The sequence below is a fragment of the Seriola aureovittata genome, chromosome 11 (assembly GCF_021018895.1).
Source record: "Seriola aureovittata isolate HTS-2021-v1 ecotype China chromosome 11, ASM2101889v1, whole genome shotgun sequence".
In the NCBI taxonomy this organism is placed as follows: domain Eukaryota; kingdom Metazoa; phylum Chordata; class Actinopteri; order Carangiformes; family Carangidae; genus Seriola; species Seriola aureovittata.
This window is the reverse complement of record NC_079374.1, coordinates 24675194-24696520: the sequence shown is the minus strand read 5'-3', so window position 1 is coordinate 24696520 and position 21327 is coordinate 24675194. Positions and strand designations below refer to the sequence as shown.

The following is a 21327-nucleotide window of genomic DNA, read 5'->3' as shown; positions in this document are numbered from 1 at the left end:
ACATTTTGGTAAAATAATTCATAATTTGTATCTCACAAATATGATGCAATATCTCAGAAGTTTTTCTATATATGATAATTCACTCATACATGTGATTTATTAACTCCTAATTCGTACATATAAGTCAAAATATTAACTATAATAAATTATGATAAAAGTCTGATTTTTAAAACTAAAAATAATAGATAGGCCTAATAAATAGAAATGTTGACTTTGTTTCTCATATGATTTAGAAAGTAAATGGTTTCAATTATTTTCTCATAATTATATTGGAATCTTATAATTTTTACATAATTTGTCAAATTTATGACACTTGAAAGTCAGATTTATGATTAAACATCTCGTTAACGTTACTTTATGTTTTTCTTTTTATTATGATATTCCTGAAAATATCATCTATTTTTTTTTGTCTTGGCCGAAATACGCTGCTGTCTTCAGAGATGTATTGTGATTGATGATGAATGATTGTTAGAGAGTAAATAATTATAGGTTAAACACCTGTAACAACTACTCTCCATAATATTCTCATTTCAAATAAACGTGGCCACGCTTTTTTCAAACTTAACTATAATGCGCATGCGCCAAGCAGTGACGTGTCGACAAAGTGTCAAACAGAGGGATGTGAAAATGATCGGAAACTCTGTGGGTAAACTTAGATACTAAGCTGTTTAACAGTGGCACACAGCGGGAGTTTGATCATTGACTAACAGGAGGCACTCGTAGGTTTAGATTTGATAGAGTAGCCGCTCCTCTTCAGGTCAGCCGAGGAAAATCGGACTAACTACTTTTGAATCCGCGACATTGACCGTCGAGCTAACTTAATTAGCGACAGTTGAGCTAACCAGAGTCGGAAAACTAACCCAAAAAATAGCACGGTTACCGGCTTTGCTAACATTAACATGTAACTAATGTGAAGCAGGAAAGTGTTAACTAGCCACTTAGGTTAGTTTTATCGTCTTTCATTTACTTGGCGTTCAGTGCGGTATCCAGTCTGGTAGCTGGCAGCAGGAGTGATACCGAAGGGAGAGGAAGATGTCTCGGAGGCGGCTGGACAGTCGCAGCGGACTCTCCGCGGGGCTGCTCGGCGAAATTCAGACCCCAATCAGCACGGAGGCGATGGAGAGTGTGTATGAAATCACCGGAGAGCTGGGAAGGTGAGGCACACATGTATGACTGCTGCTCACGGGAGAGGCGCAGAGGCTTTCCTCCGGGCAGAAAAGTCTGCAGGAAGTTTAAAAGTTGTTCACTCAATAGGACTGGGATATATCAAGTGGAAAATTTGTATTTTCTATTCATTTGGGTTGTTAATAGGAAATACTATTCGTAATAGTGTAAATAGTGCAGTATAGAAGGCATTGCATTACAAGCATGTCTGTTCTGAACGTTCACAACCACTATCCAAGCTGACAGGTCTTAGGGAAACATCAGTGGATCAGTGCATCAAGGAAAGCGTGAGAGTGTGTCATTCGTTTCCATTTTCAGTTTGTCATGACATTCAACTTTATGGGAGTACAAAGTATATTATACTATCATGAAGTATGAGTTATTCAATGGAAGCAGCCATTTCCTAGTAGTTCCTCACAAATGTGAGGATTTGCTTTTTTTTTTTTAAATAATGTAAAATATATGAGTATGATAAATGAATTTTTTTTGGAATGTTGTATTTTGAAGACGTCACCTTGTATTTTCTTAGCGGCTTACAACAAACAAACAATACAGTGCACAGTGTACGATATCACAAAAGCAACTAGATTCTGTGACAAAAACATCTTTGCTTATCAATCGTAGCATTTGTCTGAAAATGTGTAGAAACATGCAGATATTGACTGGAGAGACATGGATCGAACAAAACAGTAGCTCGCACTGTATTGTTACATATTTACAAATGAGGGTCAGTTTCTGTCGACTTACAAAGAGTAAAGATGGAGACTAAACTGGGTGACTGAGAGGTAGATGACATGAGAGAAAAACTGAATTTTTCACATCTCACACATGGACAACAGAAACATTTACAGGACGCCTGAAGAATTTCCTTTTTTGCCAAAGACTACTGTATCCTTTATGTATCAGTGTATAGTAATATATAGTCAAGTCCATATTGCCTGTAGTTTTTGTATTTGCTCTAAAGTTTAGCACAGTTCATGTTAATCACTGCAGCAACATAAACAGTATTTGGATTCTGACCTGTAAAGCTTTAACCACTGTAAACATGTGAGGCTCGCAGTGCCAGGGACCTGACTCCATCGTGTTACAGTAGACCTTTGTCATGTGTTTGGCACTGTGTGCGTGGCCCATGGCAACTACTGATGGTTGATGATCACATTCGGAGATCTGTGAGGTGTGAAGTAATTTGTCATAGACCATACAATTCTGCTTTCAAAACCTGAGGAAGGAAACAAGCACATGTGCAAACCAGGCTTTAGAAAGAAGAAATGGTACAGACCACTTCTGTTCACTATGTGTGTGTGTGTGTGTGTGTGTTAAAAACAGGAAGTTCTGAGGTGGAATATTTTGAAGAACATGATAAGGGCAGTAGTGTTAAGCTAAAAAATCTACTATATTTAATTCCTCCCTTTAAATGAATTTGTAGCTATGGTACATCATAGTCTTAAATAAACCGATCATAACTTTTAACTGTGGACTGGTACACAGGGGTTGTCACCTTTTTTTTTTTTATGTTTCTCTGGCCAGAAGTTGATTCGTGTGGATTTATCAAAATGGCAGAAAACCAGTCTTACACATGAAGGTGTGTTTACATGTCAGTAGGAGTCTTAGTCAGCCTATAAAAACAGTTGTACTGTAGTCTCTGGAGAGGTTTTGTCCCGAGGAAATAACCCTGATGTCATCAGGGTTATCTCATCTCGACTTTATTTAAATAGCACCTTTCATACAAACACATAGCCCAAAGTGCAAAGACACACAAAAAAGAAAGTATGCAGATTAAAATCTATGACAATAAAACGGTAAAATGATGAATAAAAGTCAATAATAAAAGTCAGTGTGGTATAGCGAGGATTGAGGTCATTTAAAACGTTATAAACAAGTAAAAGAATTTAAAAGATACAGGGAGCCAGTGCAACCTTCAGCAGAGGGGTAATGTAATGTATTTTCTTTGTTTTAGTTAAGAGTCTGGCTGCAGTGTTGGAGACTGTGTCCGTGCCTGGAGATGATAAATCTTTAATAGAAAGCATAGCTGTCAACAGGAGATGTGGAGTTTGACAGATTGGGGCATTTGCTGGTTAGAGGGGGTGTCTAACAAAAGACTTGTGAGTTGCATTATGGTGATTATAGGATCCAGCAGTATAAGAGTTTGGCTCATATTAGGGACTAAAGGTCAGAATATTTCAGCCTCTGCTGTTGTGATTTTCACCATGATTGTTTTTTCCGTCTCTTATAAGTCTACCAGAATTATTGGAAGATTACTCGATTGCCGGAGTACTACTTTAATAACTGTAAAATAAAAAGTCAAGAATTATGACAAAGGTCTCCCCAGAATTCTTCAGTATCACGCTGTGCTATAAGCTTTGAAAATGTGCACAGACTCATTTTGTGTATCTAATACTAAAACTAGATGAAAGTATGATTGTAACATTGGCAGGTGGTGCTACAGGAGTCAGATCATTCAGCACCATTGTTCTATTCTTTCAGAGAAGTCCTTCTGGGTCTGTAACCTTCAGTCATTGCTCTTGGTGATTGTAAAGCTGCTATTTTTGGATTAGATTTTTTTCTTTCATTGCAAGGCTTTGTGGAGAAATTACATAAAATATCAGCTGATTGCCAAAGGTTTGTAGTGGGGGGGTGTTCTCTGGAGAATAGTTTAACACTGTGTGGTACATGTTTTCTTTGCTAACCTGCCAGCCAAAGAAGATGCGCTTGAAGCACAGACTCAAATCTATGTTATGTGTCAGGAACACTATATTAGCACTGCATGCTGTTTATCATTCTGTGTAGTTGAGTTGTTACTTTTCAGGTTCATCAGCATGATGATTTATGACACTTAAATCAAGTAGCTTACTTATCTCTTCTCAGTCTTGATTATCATGAACAATTACGCCTATGACCTAGAAATGTGAACACCAGTTCACTGGCATCAGATAACCTGCAGATGCCTGTTATCAAATGCCAGTGTTTGTGTAGCACCGTTGTCCCAATGCTGCAATCATTTACTTAAAGATATGTCATTTAAGCAATATATTAAAGATCCATATAGTATAAAGGTAGATGTCCGTGTGTTGTTTGATTATAAAGCAGGTCTAGGTTCTATATTAATACTGTGAAAGAATCAAAGTGCTCAGTCCACAGAGAAATGCACACAGCCTGTATTACAAACTGAGCCTTAAAACCAGCTGGCAGGACGTCTGTAACTTTGTGATGTCACAACAAAGCAGTCACCGCTCTCAGCCATGCCCCAAACCCTGCCCACCTGGACCCACCACCCAACCTTTGGATTGGAGTGTTTACCTGAAATCTGCTATATTTTTATTGGATCACTCAGAAAACAGTCAGTCAATCAGAAGAGAGGCTCAGAGCCTCCTCTCTTCTGATTGGCTCACCGACCTGTTGTTACCTGGGCTCCAGAGAGAAGCCTGAGCAAGGAGACGTCAAACTACATTGAGATGGTTTTTGGTTCTTAAAACCTTCAAATAAAACACAGAAGAAGAAGAAAATATGGAGCTTTAATCAATGTCAGTATTTTGTGAAAGTGTTGTGGAATCATGTTGTTATATTTTGTCTAAATTATCCATATGAAGCCATTAAATTTAGCAGTTATTAACCAAATTTCTACCAGACCGCCTTAAACCTTACCTTCTTCTCTACTATAAAATAAGATATCATGAATAGTAACCAGACAAGGACCTATGATATTTCAGGCTTTAACATATTGTGACACCGCTTTCTGTCTCTCAGGGGGAAGTTTGCGGTGGTGAAGCGCTGTGTGGAGAAGGTCTCAGGGAAAGTGTTTGCTGCTAAGTTCTTACGGAAGAGAAGGAGAGGACGTGACTGCCGGGCCGAGGTCATTCACGAGATGGCCGTCCTGGAGATGGCCCGTAACAACGCCCGGGTGGTCAACCTGCACGCTGCTTACGAGACGGATCACGACATCGTCTTAGTGCTGGAATAGTGAGTTGATGACAACCATTAATATATTCTTTTACCTTTTTCATCTAACACGCAGTAAATCCGATTTCATTTATCGTTTCACCAACACCGGCTAAACCACAAACAAGCAGCACAGTCCTGTAAATGCCTTTTTCAGGACAAAGTCCTGTTGGTCCAGTTTTAAGGAGTTGCCACTTTATCTGCTTTTTATATGAAGCCAAGCAGCTCATTCTTCTCAACATTTGTTCAAAGACTGAAAGGCCCAGTGTGTCTTCTAAATGCACTGAACAGCCTGAGCTGAACTCTGCATGTCGACGACTTGACTGAACATATTCTCTCTGAGGCGTCATCAACGTCATATCCTGACCTTTGGATTCATGTTAAATCATGTCTTCCTCGTCTGGCATATCATTCCTCTTACTCCTTTGTATCAGCAAAACAGAAAACTAGATGTGAGACGTAGATTGGATGTAAAGGAACAGAGTGTTTGTCCTGCAGTGAATTGCTGTAATTTTTTAACCTTTAGTACTTGTCGTTGGAGACACTTTAATCCTGAGAGCAGAGACAGTGTGAAGAAGTCACTCTCTCTCGATCGAACACAGCCTGGACAAATGGAAGAGACTCTTGAGAAATATAAAATTAGAAACTTGAATAACTTGAACTATAATAAAATCAGATCCAAGCTCAGTTTTAGGGCTTGTCCCACTCTGTGTCTTCGGCTGACACTCCCACGTACAGTGTTGCTCAACAGCACTTTGCCAGAACATGCAGGATCAAACTGGTGACCCTTCGGCTATAGGTTTGGCCGCTTAAACCACCAGGCCGCCCTTCACATCCAAACGGCATCAGATGTCACTAAATTGCCTGGTGTTTCAGTGACCGTTTCCTGAACCTACCCTGTGCGTGCGTGCGTGCATGCGGGCGTGTATTTACAGCGTGTTTGTGTTCTCTGTCTTTACCCAGTGCGGCGGGTGGAGAGATATTTGACCACTGTGTGTCTGACGAGCTGCTGCCAGAGGCACAGATCACCCGTCTGATCAGGCAGACGCTGGAGGGAGTCCACTACCTCCACCAGAGCAACCTGGTGCACTTAGACCTGAAGGTTTGCACACACGCACACACACACACACACACACACACACACACACACACACACACACACACACACACACATAGAATCACATGCATGGCTGTAGCTGAAGCCACAGGAATCTATTTTTACATGTTTACACATTTAAGTGCTCAGCTGTGTTTATTCCTTTTTTTAGAGCAATTGCTCTGAAAACCCCAATTTCCTTTTTCCATGACACAGTTAAGACCAGAACCAGGATTATAGGTGGGAACAGAGCATTAGCCCAGGGCAAAGTGAGGAAACTCAATAGCATAGTGTAAAATAAGGGACTTTAACACCACTCCTGCATCACTGACACCAGGCTGTGAAATAAAGGGCCTGATACCAACCGAAAGACATAAGCTACATCACACTAACATATTAGTTTTAAAATGCATCTCTTCACATGTACGCCTGGCGTCCACACCACTCCAGAGATTATGTGCGTTTAAATGGAGACTTGGAAACTTTTGCTTTGTTTCAAATCAGATACTTGTACAATCAATGGTGTAGTGCGTGAATTTCAACAGGGTGGTGTTGTCCCAAATCAAACACGGCCGTTGTGCACTCACCAGGTCCATGTTGCCATACTTGCCTATGTGAACACACTTGGGCATTCTAAATAGCAAGTGTGAGTATTGAAGTAAGCAAGTTGAGACACAGCACCTGATGTAGACACCCAGGTGCACTCCCTGGTCGGGTCTCATCAGCCTCAAGTACCAGTGGTGAATACAACATGATAATGAATTACAGGTGTTACTGGCCTTGTTGTCTTCGTGAGCTGCTGGTTTGCAGTTGAGTTGTGTATTTTAACACCACAAGTGTCTTTGCTGTTCCTCATAGTAGTATTTTCTGCAAGTAACCAACAATCGGCTTCCTGTTTACACCAGCACGCGCATGCCCAGTGTACATGAACAGTCAGGTAATATGTGTTTTCAGGCGTGTTAGTCTGGACAGAGATCGTTTCTGACAGGAGCTAAGACAGCTGTTTTCTTAGACGAAGCTTCTTTTCATTTTAAAATGAAAGCGTAGTCGTGTGGGCGACGTAGAAATAGACATGTAGATGCAAATCATTGTCAGAAACGAAACAAATATGTCCTTTGTACTGTATGTTCTCAACCTCTGCCTCCAAACATTTAATACTAGTGTTTAAACAGCGTCATATGGGCGATATATTTTCAGTACTTAAACAAATAGTCCTGTTAGAAACACTGACAGGAAGGTAAACACCTCTCCCTCAGAGTCATGTTCAAAGAGATGTTGAGAAAAACTGCTTGATTTGTGTAATAAGTTTTGTTCCCAAGTTAAAAGTACCTCATCATCTCAGCACCACTTCTGCTTTCACACGATGTTGACTGTTTCCTCTTTGTGTTTTTTTCTTCTCAGCCACAGAACATCCTCCTGACCAGCCTGACTCCTCCAGGGGACATAAAGATCGTAGACTTTGGCCTGGCACGTAGACTGGGTGCGGTTGGAGAGCTGCGGGAGATTCTTGGCACACCTGAGTATGTGGGTAAGGTGATGTTCCTAAAACACACTTTGATCACTCAAAAACAAGTGTGTCAGGGAAAAGAACTCTAGAGTAAAACCTGTCTTACGGTATGATAATAGAGTCTCAACACATTAAGCTTACAATTGAAGCTGTTTACAGTTATTGAGAAATCGTTAGTGTCGTTAGCATTAATTGCACTACATGTACACACAGACTGGCTTGACATACAGACCTGTGGTCCTGTCATGCAAGAAAAACTGGCTTTAATCCAGTCACACAGACCTCAAGGAACTCTTCCTCTGCCAGCACCCTCATGAGTTTCATTTGTTTTTTATCACAACTGAGAAACAGAAACACGTTTGTGAAGACACAACTGAAATGCGTGACTTTCTTGTAATTTTAATAACAAATGACTTTTTCTTTCATTAAGCTCCAGAGATCCTGAATTATGAACCAATCACAACAGCGACCGACCTGTGGTGAGTCAGTTCTTACAATGTAAGGAGTGTGTGTTCTGCAGCTGCTCAGTGATTCATTGTGGTGATTGGAAGGAAACTGGGTAGTTTCATTTCTTGACCCCTGGAGTCCAGCAGGGTCAGCAACACAAACTGTGAGAGTCTCAGACAGGTTGATTTTAAGGTGCAGTGTAAATCCACAAACCACAAAGTAGAAATATGAAAATAGAGACTTTTTTCTTTTGTGTATTTGGTTGTTTTTAAATAAAATAAGTTCCATAACCAGCCTCTGAAAGTACCACCCTCTGGTACTCAGCCCACAGCCGCTCCAGGACATGTTTTGACTGTGTCCTTCATGCATGTTTCCATCCCTCAGGAGCGTGGGTGTCATAGCCTACATGCTGGTGACGGGCGAGTCTCCGTTTGTCGGGGACGACAAGCAGGAGACGTATCTGAACGTGTCCCAGGTCAACGTGGACTACAGCAGTGACGCCTTCTCCAGGGTGTCTGAGCTGTCTGTGGACTTCATCCGCAAGCTGCTGGTCAAAGCTCCAGAGTGAGTAACGAAACACACACAGTGCAATGATTTATTCTGAATGGTAACACAGCTCTGTGTTACCATTCAGAATAAACTGAAGGATGAGGAATGTCTTTCCATGATGAAACAACCGACACGTAATGTTTTATTTTAGAGACGTTCCACTGGTGTGTGAAGGACCCGCACACATCAGCCAACGAGCCTGTGCACATTCCAGAGCAAATAAGGCTTTTTTTTAATTACACAATAAAAATCTGTGTAACCACAAGAATATGCTGAGAATGTAGTTATTAACAAGTAAGTCACCTCTGTTCATCATGTTGACTTCCCTTAATCCTGTCCCTGTGTGTAGGAGGAAGTCTGGTTGAAAACTATTGTCCCTGATAAACTGGAAAACAATCACTTGGATTGTGAAGATTTTCTGAATGTTGTACATTGACCAATGAAAATGAGTTTCACTTGACATTTTAATAGGATTTAGATTCAATTGCTGCTCAAATAATTTGTCAATGAATCAATAGAAGATTAAGCAGTAGCTACAGAATATTTTGTCATTTTTCAAGCCAAAATGCCAAACGTGAAGGTTCCAGCTTGGTTTGGGCCTATGTTCAATAATATTGAATATTTGAATAGTTTTTTTTTTTTTTTTTTTTTTTTTTACTTTTTCATACAATAAAACAATAAAACTTTGAACTGCTGTTTAGTGTCAGCGCTATTGGCTTATTCCTGGAACATACAGTCTATTACAGCTATATAATTATATAGCCGAGTTCAAGCTTCTTAAATATTACCATTTACTGCTTTTCCGTGTCACACATTATAGTAAACTGCACACAGGTCAGACAAATCAATAAATCTAAATTCTACAACCAAAAAAAATCTATTTACTTATTAATTAACAAATCAATTCAGAAAATAACCAACATATTGATCAATAATGAAAACGTTTATTAGATTAGATTAGATTAGATTAACTTTATTAATCCCACAACTGGGAAATTCATATTTCCATTCATATTAGCTGCAGGTCCTGAGCGACAGTGTTGGATTCTAAGTGTTTTCCGTTGTGCTCTGACCACAGGGACCGGCCCAGTGCTGCAGAGTGCATGAGTCACCCTTGGCTATGGCAGCAGCAGCTGTGCCTGAGCCCCGACCCCGCCACCACCCGCACCGTGCGCGAAAGGAGCTGTGGCACCAAGTGGGCGGCCCCATCCGAAGACCCTGAAGACAAGGAGAACTTCCTGGAGTCCCCGCACTCTCACGCAAAAAGGTTTCGCTTCGACGAGGAAACCTCCGCCCCCGGAGACGGTGACTTTTGAAAAATTAAAATGTAAAAAAGGGGAGGAACTGAAGGCAGCGGTGCCCACTTCTTCCTCTGAGCTTTTTAAAATCTTTTTTAAGCCTCCACAAAACCAGCTGTTTGCTGCCCACCACTCAGAGCGCTTAGGTTGTGTTTATACTCCACTAATCTGTAAGATCGACCACTCAGACCAAAGATAACCAGCTACGTTTTGAGATCTGTCACTGATCCATTGCTGTTAAAACGTGTGAAATGTCTCAATTAATGCAGTGTGTTTAACCTAAAGTATTTAATTCTGTTGTTGTTGAAATCCTTGGTGTTTTCAGGGGCTGCATAAATCTGCTCTGTATGTGTGTGTCCCTGTACGGATGAAGGTTAGTGGAGTATTTCTAGGGATATCTATGCAATACTTCTCTTGTATATTTGAATTCTTTTTTCTGGAGGAATCTTAAAGAAGTTAATCGCACTCTGCCTTAATGTGGGAAGTTAAGTGTTCTGGTCACCAGCCTTGCACTTGTGCTTCAGCAGAAACATGATGTCGAGATAAGCACCTCTGCTGTGAGGAAGTGTGATAATGTCCTTATTTGCATGTTGAAGAGAACAGGGTACAGCCAAACAGCGGCATCATGGGAAACCAGGTTGAGTTTTATTTGGCTCTGTGTCTGGATACGTTTCATCAGCACTATAGTTTTATTGACAGCTGCTAAAACCTGCCGCTGTACATGTCTGAGCTCCGTCTCTTCCTACCTGCAACATAACTGCACTTCTACTTGAAACACAACCAGCAGACGAACACGATTACACACAATTACATTCCTTATATGTTTGCCTTGAGTCCCACAGTGTCACACTTTCATTTTCTCCATGTCTGCTATAGATTGAGGGTTTAAATTTAGCTCAGGGTTTTAGATACAGCTCCTTTTAATAACTTGAACCACAGTGTAGTCCCCGTCCACAGAGCTGAAAGGCCTCCACGTCAGTCTTGTATTTGGGTTATTATTAAAAAGAAAAAAAAATGTGTAGAGTGAGCAACAACTCATGGTACTCATGGAATTCTTGTTCGTCCTTCCATAGTGAGATAGGAACGTATAACTGTAACGGCTCAGAAAGCTAATGAGTCATGCAGTGCTTCATACGCCACACCCGCACTTACTCAAATGATTTCCTCACCCAGTTCCTCTTTGTTGGCCGACTTCAGCACTTACTTCATAAGCACACGTTTTGAGCTGATAAGCAGGAGCTATTTATGAAAGTTTGTGTGTCCTCGAGAGGTTCATTGTGTCTTTCAGTCCCTCACCAAAGCCATTCACTCTGCTTTCACAGTCAAAGCTACTCCAGACCTCCTGGGTGCCTGAAGTAAATCTGTTCCTGTTGTTTTCATCTCAGGGCAAGCTGCTCTCTCTCTCTCTCTCTCTCTCTCTCTCTCTCTCTCTGTCTTTGTTTTGTATTCTTAATGTTATTCTTATTGGCCTATTATTATTTATGTGCTGAACTTATACTTTATATTTTTATGCAAATAATGTGCTCACGTGTCTTGTATGAGGAGGGTTATGGGGGGAGGCAGGTGATTCCGAATGATTATGGTGTTATTTAAAACAAGAAGATGCTGTTGTGGTTACAGTGTGATGAATAATAAATGTTTGACTGCAGTGAAATGGGAGGATGGAAGTGAGGATTAGTTGGGTTTTTTTTAAAAGGTGGTACCAGGAAGTAAAGCAAGAATGTGAAAATGGTCTAGATGAGTCAGATGGTTTTAGTTGGGAGGAAGATGATTAAACACTTTGATGTGTTGGTCTTGAACGAAGTAGGGGGGGGTTATTTGCCGGTTATTTCCCAAAATGTAGACCTGTTGGTTTACATTCTGATGTTGGCTGTTGAGATATGTTGGCATGAAAGGTATTCTGGGTGATGATAAAGTGGATGCGATGGTTTCACTGTAAAGTTTTAGAGAGAGATGTAGCGTGACAGAACCGCTGTACAATGTGAAATCCGAGGTGCTCGCTTGTAATTGCCAAATGAGTTCATGTAATGTAATGCAATGCTATTGACTCACAGGATTTACCATCTTTTGTTCAAGTAAGACTTGTATGAGGGAAAAAAAAGAAAAGAAAAAAAAACCTCACCTCTCTTAAAGCTGGCAACTCCGATAGCTCTTAACCTCCAGTGAAACATTCCTCTTTTTGTTGCGAGGTGCCAAACTGAATAAGACCACATTGTGTTTGTTTGTTGTTGTCACCAGCCGCCACAATGGCCTTTGTGTGGGAGATGGGCGTCTTCAGCCACGGCCGTGCTCTCATCTGTATGCTGTCATCCTTTAAAAAACTGGAACACCACACTGTAAAAGATGTTCATCTCACTGAGTTAGCAGATTGGATTTAATCCACCGTCAGGAGATTATAGATTAATGTCTCTTTTACTACTGGAAAAGGAAATAAGCTTACTTCATCTCAAGAGTTAAAACTTCTCAGAGTCTAGTTTCTAATACCTCTTCAAACAGGCGACTGTCTGAAAGTCATCTTGATTCAGGCTGAGATGAGGAGCCTTGACAAAGGAAGTCTTACATTTTCAAGCTCAGTTGTACAGAAACAAGTGAGGCTGTCTTTCCTGTTGCAGCAGAATCTGTAAAAACAAGATTTAAGACTTGACACATAGCAAATCACGAAGAAGATGGACTTGTTTTGCGGTGATGTCAGGGATCTCACTTTGCAGGATGACGAAAAGCTTTGGACGAGGTGTCTCATGTTTGCTGGCATTGTTCATCTGTCACTTGAACGTGACCTATGCTGTGGTGTTCTGTTATGTTGTACAGCTATTCTACTGTGTTATTTTCAGCAGCTTGTCACTCGGTGGCCTGTGTGTGTGTGAGTGCTCATTGTCTGAGCAGGAGGTTGGGTCATCCTCCTGGAGAAGTGAAGCGCCACTGATGTCACCTAACACTTGTTTCTTTTCTCTGACTGCAGCGAGCCTGAATGTCACTGTAGATTCAAGTCAAACCAGCCACAAGCACAAGCAAATAAATGTTGAAGAAATGTTTGTTTATTTTGCATTTTATATTTTTTTAATGTATGAGAATTTTGATTGCATCTGAAATGACTTTAAAAAAAAAAAAGAGAGACATAATCCGTATTGTATTCTGATCAACTGCAGGCTAATATGTAGGCATCACAAAGCAAACTGAAAAAGCTCATTAAACATTGTAGAAAATATCTGATGGTGCATTCAATGTCTTTTGTTGAGTTTACTTTCCGCTTCCTCCACACTGCTGCCACCTGCTGATTCCAGAGAGTTGAGACAGACTCCTCAGACTCCACTACCTGTGCTGCAGACTCTCCATCATTAAGCGTTAACAAGACAAAGTGGCATGGTGTTTATTAGTGAGCAGATGATTTAAATCACTGTATGTTATGTTGCCTGTGCACTAGCTAAATTATGTATTTTGGGGTTTTTTAACAGCAAGTAGTAAACAGAATGGAATGGTCTGAAGTTACATTCAGCAAAATGAGCTGCAGCCTCAGCACAGTGCAAAGATGCTATGTAAGCTGACACAGATCATACACAGATGAATATGCATGCTGCCAACACTGACAGGTCACCAGCAGTCTAACCTGAACAAGCCACATTATTTTACCAGACAGCTCAGACAAAATTAGCAAGTGTTTGTATTTTTACATATTGCAGTGCACATTGCTGCAGTCAGATTAAAACAGTACAGAACATATATAAATATATAACAACCATGAGACAAAGAAAATTAAGATATATCATCTTGTTAATGCAACTTCCCAACTTAATTCATTTAACAAAAATGTTAACATTGTAAACATCATTACAGTTTGTCTACTACTTTTTTATTTATAAAGGTAATTTGGTATGGTGTCAACATAAAAATGCATAAGATGTTGTGAGGAGAAAATCCAATCAAATTAATATCAGTTAATATTTGGAAAAAATTACATAAGTGAGGTTGGTTATGAAATCAGCTGATGTGTCAAAGAATGTTATTATTAAAATAATATATTGTTTGAAAGTTTATTCTTAAACTTAAAAAAACCTGAAACACATTTGAAAAAAAATCTCACCTCAAGGTCCATATGATCTTCATCAGACGTTCAAAGCAACTGAACTCCATCAGCTGATGAAGATCATTTGATATGATCAAAAGCTCCAGGAGAGCCACTACTAAATGGACCATGAGGGGAGATTGTGTCTACATCCACACTAACTCGTCTTAGTTTTAAATGGCATCACTTTTGATAGGTTCACGCCTGCCGTCCGCACTGCTCCGAAACAGAGACTGCAGACCGCATGTTAGTCTGCCAATGCCAGGGTGGTGTTTTGGTCTGGACAAGATGGAGACATCCACACTTGCCTCCTGCTTGGCTCTTATCAGCCTTGACTACCAGCAGTGAATGCATCACGGATAACAAATTACAAGTGTTTCTGTCCCTGTTGTCTTTGCTGGCAGCAAATTCTGTATTTTAACTCTACAGCTGTCCCTCCGACGTGGTATTTTCTGCAGCTAATCAACCGCAGAGAAGACAATCTGCTTCCTGTTTACACCGGCTAATGCATACCCAGTGTACGTGAACGGTCATGTGATATGTGTTTTCAGGTGTGTTAGTCTGGACGGATTGTGTCTGTTTTAACACAAAAACATTAGTGTGGACGTAGCCTATGTCAGCTGTTATTAGTATTAATTCAATAACAAGCAGATTTTGTTATGTATATGTACACATAATAAGCTGGCTATGGTAAAGATAAAAAAAAAGAAAGGAAAAGAAAAGGAATGCTTCCTTAATAAAGCTTGCAAGCTTTGGTTTTTCATTTTTCTCTTAGAGTGCAGCTAGCTGACATTAAACAGAAAAGCTCTGACAAATTACTGGTGGAAAATCCACCATCAGGATCACGCTGAGGGAATGACAGAACTGTTTTTAACTTTCTGAACAAGTACTTGGCTTAATTATTCAGCCACAGTTAAGGTACAATCAAGAATCACCACTGTGAGACCGACTGATGAAGTCTGAACCTGAGAGTTCAGACATTCAGACATTCACGTGTCTAAAAGTAGCTCAACACAAGTGCAGGTATTAGGAGAATGTAATAAGCTGCTCGTCCTCAGCCAAACAATTAGCCAAAAAATAAGTCACAATGTTACACCAACATTTACACCTTAAATTATAGAAATTCCCTTATAAGCAGAATCAAACTGAAACAACAAATCATTCATGTTTCCAAGTCTCAAGTCTGAGCCATAATCAAATGTAAAATCTTACATTTAGTCTGAAGAGTAACATAATAAAGCAGGAAGACACAGTGTCAAAATTATCCAAGATCCGTTTTTTTCATACCTGCATGTTCCTACTAAGGGCCATGGGGGAGAAGGGGAAGGCGCCTTGAACATTCCACCTCAGATTAAGTGCATTTAGCTGTAGAAAGGAAATAAAGATACAACACACCAGCGGCTGTCACATGCTCTAAAGTCTGAGCCCTTAAATCACCAAGAAATTGAGGTAAGACCAGCGAATAAGACACAACCTGCTCTCTAATAGGTCATCTAAAGCGCTCAGTGATGTTCAACCAATCAGTTGTGTGTGTGTGTGTGTGTGTGTGTGTGTGTGTGTGAGACATGCTCACAGCAAACTCAAAACTCCTCGATGACCCTGAAGTGGTTCTCAATGGAGGGGGGCTCATCCTCAAAATGCAGCTTCTTACTGGGACAGGCCCCAAACTCCTCCAGGGTTTTGATGAAGTGTCCGTGCTCGCGGCCAACCCAGGCCCGCATCGGGTCACACACCTCATACGGGGTCACGTGGGCGTGAACTGACACTCCACTGGCAGCCAGCTCCTTCAGCACCAGCTTGTCTGTCACCCAGGTCTCACTGCCCCCCGGGTGTCCACCGTCCAGCCAGTATATGGCCGAGATGCATTTAATGAAAGGAGACATCTGCGGGTCGGCGCGGGCGCCGCCCAGCTCGTACACCATCTGGTTCAGCACCACGCAGCCTTTGCTGAAGCCCACCAGTGCCAGTGAAAACCCTGAGGGGATGCTGTCAGCGCCTCCTGTGGCTGGAGGGGGTTTGGTAGGTTGGCTCGCTCCATGCCGTGGCTCAGCAGGGACCTACAAACACAAATACTGTTCAGACTCACAACACACCTGCTACGACACAAACAACCTGCACTAAATCCTTCCGTTGTAAAGCTGGTGAGGATGTGTTGACACTGTCACAGTTACTCCCTGCTGCAGTCACCACAGACATGTAGCTGCTCTTATTATACTTCTTTCTAGTCTGCTTAGAAGAGCGCATGCACAGTAAAATTCACCCTGTAGTAGAAGATGTGGAGACCCAACAAATTGGGGGGGTACACAAACGTCCACACAGAGCTTCATATACAGCCTCTGTAGACAGAATTTACATCACACAAACCCCAGTGGACCCTTCAAAATTTCTCAGGCCTCACCTTTGACTGATTTGTTTTCACTTTCTCTCTGTCAGTGCAGCTTTCCTGTGTAAGCTCATATTTTTGAGAACTTGGCACAGACTTAACACAAAACTGAATCATTTAAAACTCATGCACAAGCAATTCATGCAGTAGTTAGGGGTAGGAGTACCAAAAGCTGGCATCGAATGCAAATGCAAAGAAGCCAAAAAACCTGAGATGGCGGAACGCTCCAGTGTCGGGTAAGTACGGCGAGTGCTCTGGCGCCCCGAACATGTTGCTCTCCACAAAGTTGTGGTAGCAGCTGAACTTGTGGAGATACATGCGCGAGGCTCTGATCACCCAAACGTATCGGTCGGGGAAACGTCGGCCCAGGGTGAAGGCCACCTGCTCCAGACTCCAGGAGAGCCACTGGGCTCCCTCGGGCTGCAGAGCCATCTCCTCCTGGAAGTTCTGCACAAACAGTACACAGACAGAGATGGTCGAGAGCTGCAATACATGTTTTACCTGCTCATACTGGAATAACATAGAAAAAGGGATACATACCCATTATCACTCTGTCACTTGTGACCCTAATTCCCCAGTTTGTTTTAAAATTAGCTTTTAGTGCCTATCTTAACAAGATGAAGTGCATGTTGTAGCATAAACTCATGTAGCTGAGCAGGAGAGGGGTTTGCTTTGGCTGTGTTACTGGGACTTTTAAAGAAGGGATACAAACAAACAAACAAACAAACAAACAAACAAACAAACCAAAACCCAAATTCCTCCATGAAAACACCCCAAAAGTCAAAATATCTTCATGTGTTTCTCTGACAAACGTTGAGCAAAAACAAAACACTGCTGGTGACAGCCATGGTGAGAGTCTGACTAAAGACGTCACACACACTTCAGTGTATCTTTGGCCACTTAATTAGTTCCATCAGCAGCTTCCTCTCACTTTGCTGTCAGACTGTCAGTGTGTGGTCCTGGACACAATGACTTCATTCATGTTATTTATATGAACACATCCCTGTGACAGCGTCCCGTGCATACGAACGTCTCCTGGGAAATGCCAGCACACTGTGGGAATATTAACACTTGCTAAGAAAGTTGCCTAATGAATTGCAGATGAGGACAGTGAACAGATGGACTGGGCACTTGGTAATAAATGAGGGCAGGTCTTGAATCCTTGAAAACAATTAGGAAAGCAAAACAAGCGTGTGACATTTAATCTTCTTTAACTCCTCTATATTTTGACACTTGATTAGTGTGTCTCTTCAATGTCCTATAAAAAGAAACAAAAAGCCTGTGAGACATCTTTGCATAATCTGACAGCTGCAGCAATTACAGGTTTGGCACACGCTACAGAGACACTACTATGTCAATTCTTTAAAGCAGTTTACTCAGAACTGCACACATTTAGAAACATTTCTCTTCTTTGCTTGCTTTGTTGTTGTTGTTTTTTATATGATGTCTTGGGATAAAAACAAAGGATGCCGTTGGAAAGTATCTCTGAAGTATCTCAGTGGCAGCCATGATGAGAGCTGGTCCAATTCTCTGAGGAGAGGTTTCTTCAATATGTCCTTATCTCCTTTAGTATAGGAAACACTGGACCGTCCTTAACTAAAGGAAATGATATAATGTTGTCCCACAATTCCTTACGTCAGTAACATTTAAAATAGGGCAGCAAATTATGGACAAAATTTCATACCTCGATATTTGCCAAATATTTGATCTGACTATGGGTTCTCACTTATTTGAAATTCTAAGTGTAGCATCAGTGAAAATGAAACATTCTTCAAAAAACAGCATAATACCAAACGGACGTAGAAAATGCAGTAACTTTGCAAACTAATTTATTGATCACAAAAGACCTATCACTGTCTGAGGCTGCATTAAAATAAAAAAATACTAATAATATCCGAATAACAGAAGGTGATTAATATTTCTCCACCAAAGTTTTCAAAGTGTTTGGTCAATCCAGTTTAACCATCCATATTGTTTCCTTTTTTGCAATATTAATATTAGGCATGTTCATCATGTAGACAAGGATATGATAACAATATGTTGTTTTGCCTAAATTTAAAGAAACACACCATTTCACCACAGCAGACCCATGTAAATGTAGAAACAACAGACCACCTGTTTCATTCTTGTGACTCAATCCAAAATTTATGCAAGTCCTTGCATGACTGGCTGAGCTCCAAATCCATAATACAGTATAGTACATTTAGTCATCTTAAAGAACAAGCATTTTGAATTTATAGTTAACATAAATTTTGATGACTAAATCCCCCATTTGTGGAATGCACAAAAAAAAATGTCTCTACTTAAATGTATAAAAAGATCACATGTGCCCATTTCAGAAAACTCTATGTATTTCTGGCAGAATATAATTTATTCTGGCCCTGTGCTCTCTACAGTTTAAAAGGATGGGAACCACAGGTTAACAGATACAGTTATACATGACTAAATGTTCTCTTGGTGTCAATGGTGGAATACGTTACATATACCAGCACCAAACATTGTCTTTATTAAATTATTGACATAATATTTTGGAAGTTCCCTTTGTTTAATTTGCTCATAAAAGTAATATGCAAAAATTTAAAATGTCACTATAGTGTATATATATATGTGTGTGTGTGTGTTGTGTGTGTGTGTGTGTGTGTGTGTGTGTGTGTGTGTGTGTGTGTTAGTCAATTATTTTGTAATTCCAAGCCATAAAATCTTTACACAGTGGAATTCTGGGTATTGCAGTCTAGCCAGACTGCAATACCCAGCATGTTTATCTGCTGACACTAGCAAGTGTCAGCTCCAACTCAGATAAACATGTTGAATTTTATCACAACACTCAGTGCAGAGCTGTGCTCTGCTCCGAGGCTCAGTAAGTGGACAAGGCGTCATTGTGTGCAGTGCACTCTGCTTGATACACTTTCACTAAGTGATGAGAAGAGCTGCTTTTAGTTGAATGTTGTGACTATATTACTGAGCTCTAGACAGGCTCATTCACTGATGAAGTTCCATATAAATAAACCTCACTTGATATCAATGTAGCAGAGAGCAGCCAAGTGTAACAGGATCAAATACCAAAACTCATGTGTACAAATCCTCTCTCAGACTTAATCATTTCAATTTATTGTGTGATATCTGATTTGTGTTATAAAGTGACAGTTAACAGTAATTCATGCAGAATGAACATCATACTCTCCTAAAGCAGGAAACAATAATTATGATGCAAGCAAGCCCAAATGTGCTTCCCAACATATACAATGACAGGTCATGGTTCCCTGAGTTGTTTTTTTATGAAGCAGTAAAACAAAAAAAGTTACTTACTCTGCTGATTACCTTTTGTGACACCTATAAGATGTCACATGTTGTGTAAAAGCTATAAAAACCAGCAAATGAAGTCACAATTGCCCTGTAAATGTCTTATGGCATGTAATGGTCATATCAGTGAGCCATGTGGCTGCACAGGAAAGAAATATACAGTGACACATTTGTATAGCTCATTAAATGCCCCTAGCTCCAGCACCAACAAGACAAGACAGAAAATCTTAAATTTTTGATACATTTACATACATTTAATTTCAATATTCATACACATTTTCTGTAAATCAATCAGCTGTTATAGCTTCAGTCTTTGCACTTTTGGTTGAGGCTCATGATAAAGTTTAATGGGCGTTACCTAAACATTTCTACATGCTAACTATTAAAAAACTGGCTGGCTAAAGAATGTTAAGGAATGAAGGGACCATCATGAACCCAATGCTCTCTGCTTCTATCCCACAGGTTGTACTGTTTTCAAAACACTACAACTGTGCAGAAATAACCTGATGCTGTTTTGACCTGTGACAATATGTTATCTTGCGTGTCTCAGGTTTTAGTGTGGAGATCCCTGAATAAAGATACTATTTGTTGTTGTAATTACTGTAAGTGATTCAAATCGTTCAGTTAGGCCAGTCATCGTCTTTATAATGTGAGACCCCTCCCAAATCAACTGTGTTTCCATCTTCATCCCACTCACCTGAATATCCCCGTGGAAAAACACAACATGCCTGTTATTGCGCTTCTCCTTTGGCTCTGGAGCACTCTGGTTGTTTGTATCAGGCCGCAGCAGCAGCAGGTCGTTAACTCGGTTCGGGACGTAACCGGGCACAGCAGGGAGCTTCTGCAGCCTCTTCCGTGGGCTACCAGTGAACGTATCCCGGCTGGCTGCTGCATGCAGCCCCCGAGACTCAGAGGATGTCGTAGATGCTGCAGACTTCATTGTTTTGGCCACCGTTATTAGAGTGAAACTCAGCGCAACTGCTCGGGCGGATAGCATTAACTCTAAAATAAGAAAATGATTTGGCGTTTTCTTTCCCAGCGCAGTCACTCCATGCTGCTGCTGTGAGCTAGCTAGTCAACAAACGATAGTCGAGTTTGCTAGCAACACAGCATCACATTATCGGAAGCTAACGTCAAAACAAGGCCCGGGATCCTTATTTAGTTGTTATAACCGAACTACTTAGCACTGCACGCCGTCTTCTAACCTTTGACTGTCTCCCATTGTAGCAGTTGTAAACGAAAAGCTTCTACCAATTACTTAATTCTGACAGTTTTGTTTTTTTTTCGTCCACGGAGCGGCGCTATTTATCCAAAACACACAGGTGCCAGGGAGCAAACCGTTAGCACTTGTACGCATGTCCGTTTTCTACAGAGACACTGAGCGTAGAGATGATGTCCTGCTATCTACTTCCGTTTTCGAGCGTACACGTCCAAGGACAAAGAAATATGGAAAAGTAAAACAAACAATCAAACAAACAATAATAATAGAATAGATAAATACAGAAAGTATTACATTAATGAATAAAAACTTTATATAAATAACATACATGTAAAAATAAATATGAGGCACATTATCAACATCGTCCC

General features: G+C 40.6%; 2 protein-coding genes across 3 annotated transcripts; one reads left to right on the top strand and one right to left on the bottom strand.

The window, feature by feature from the left end:
- The first annotated feature begins 594 nt into the window (after nucleotides 1-594).
- On the top strand, nucleotides 595-13202 carry stk17b (serine/threonine kinase 17b (apoptosis-inducing)). 2 transcript variants are annotated; one of them, XM_056389782.1, is made up of 8 exons: nucleotides 601-642; nucleotides 979-1154; nucleotides 4909-5121; nucleotides 6064-6202; nucleotides 7598-7724; nucleotides 8134-8182; nucleotides 8535-8714; nucleotides 9778-13202. In XM_056389782.1, the coding sequence occupies exons 2-8, from the start codon at nucleotides 1033-1035 to the stop codon at nucleotides 10013-10015; spliced, it is 1068 nt and encodes a 355-aa protein (XP_056245757.1). In that variant the 5' UTR covers nucleotides 601-642; nucleotides 979-1032; the 3' UTR covers nucleotides 10016-13202. The 2 variants fall into 2 exon arrangements, with proteins under 2 accessions (XP_056245756.1, XP_056245757.1); XM_056389781.1 differs by having other exon boundaries at nucleotides 595-1154.
- On the bottom strand, nucleotides 13011-21023 carry c11h2orf69 (chromosome 11 C2orf69 homolog). The gene is given in 4 exon segments (XM_056389783.1): nucleotides 13011-16075; nucleotides 16078-16114; nucleotides 16649-16887; nucleotides 20438-21023. Coding segments are annotated over 4 exon segments (1014 nt in total). The 5' UTR covers nucleotides 20738-21023; the 3' UTR covers nucleotides 13011-15637.
- Nucleotides 21024-21327: the final 304 nt, after the last annotated feature.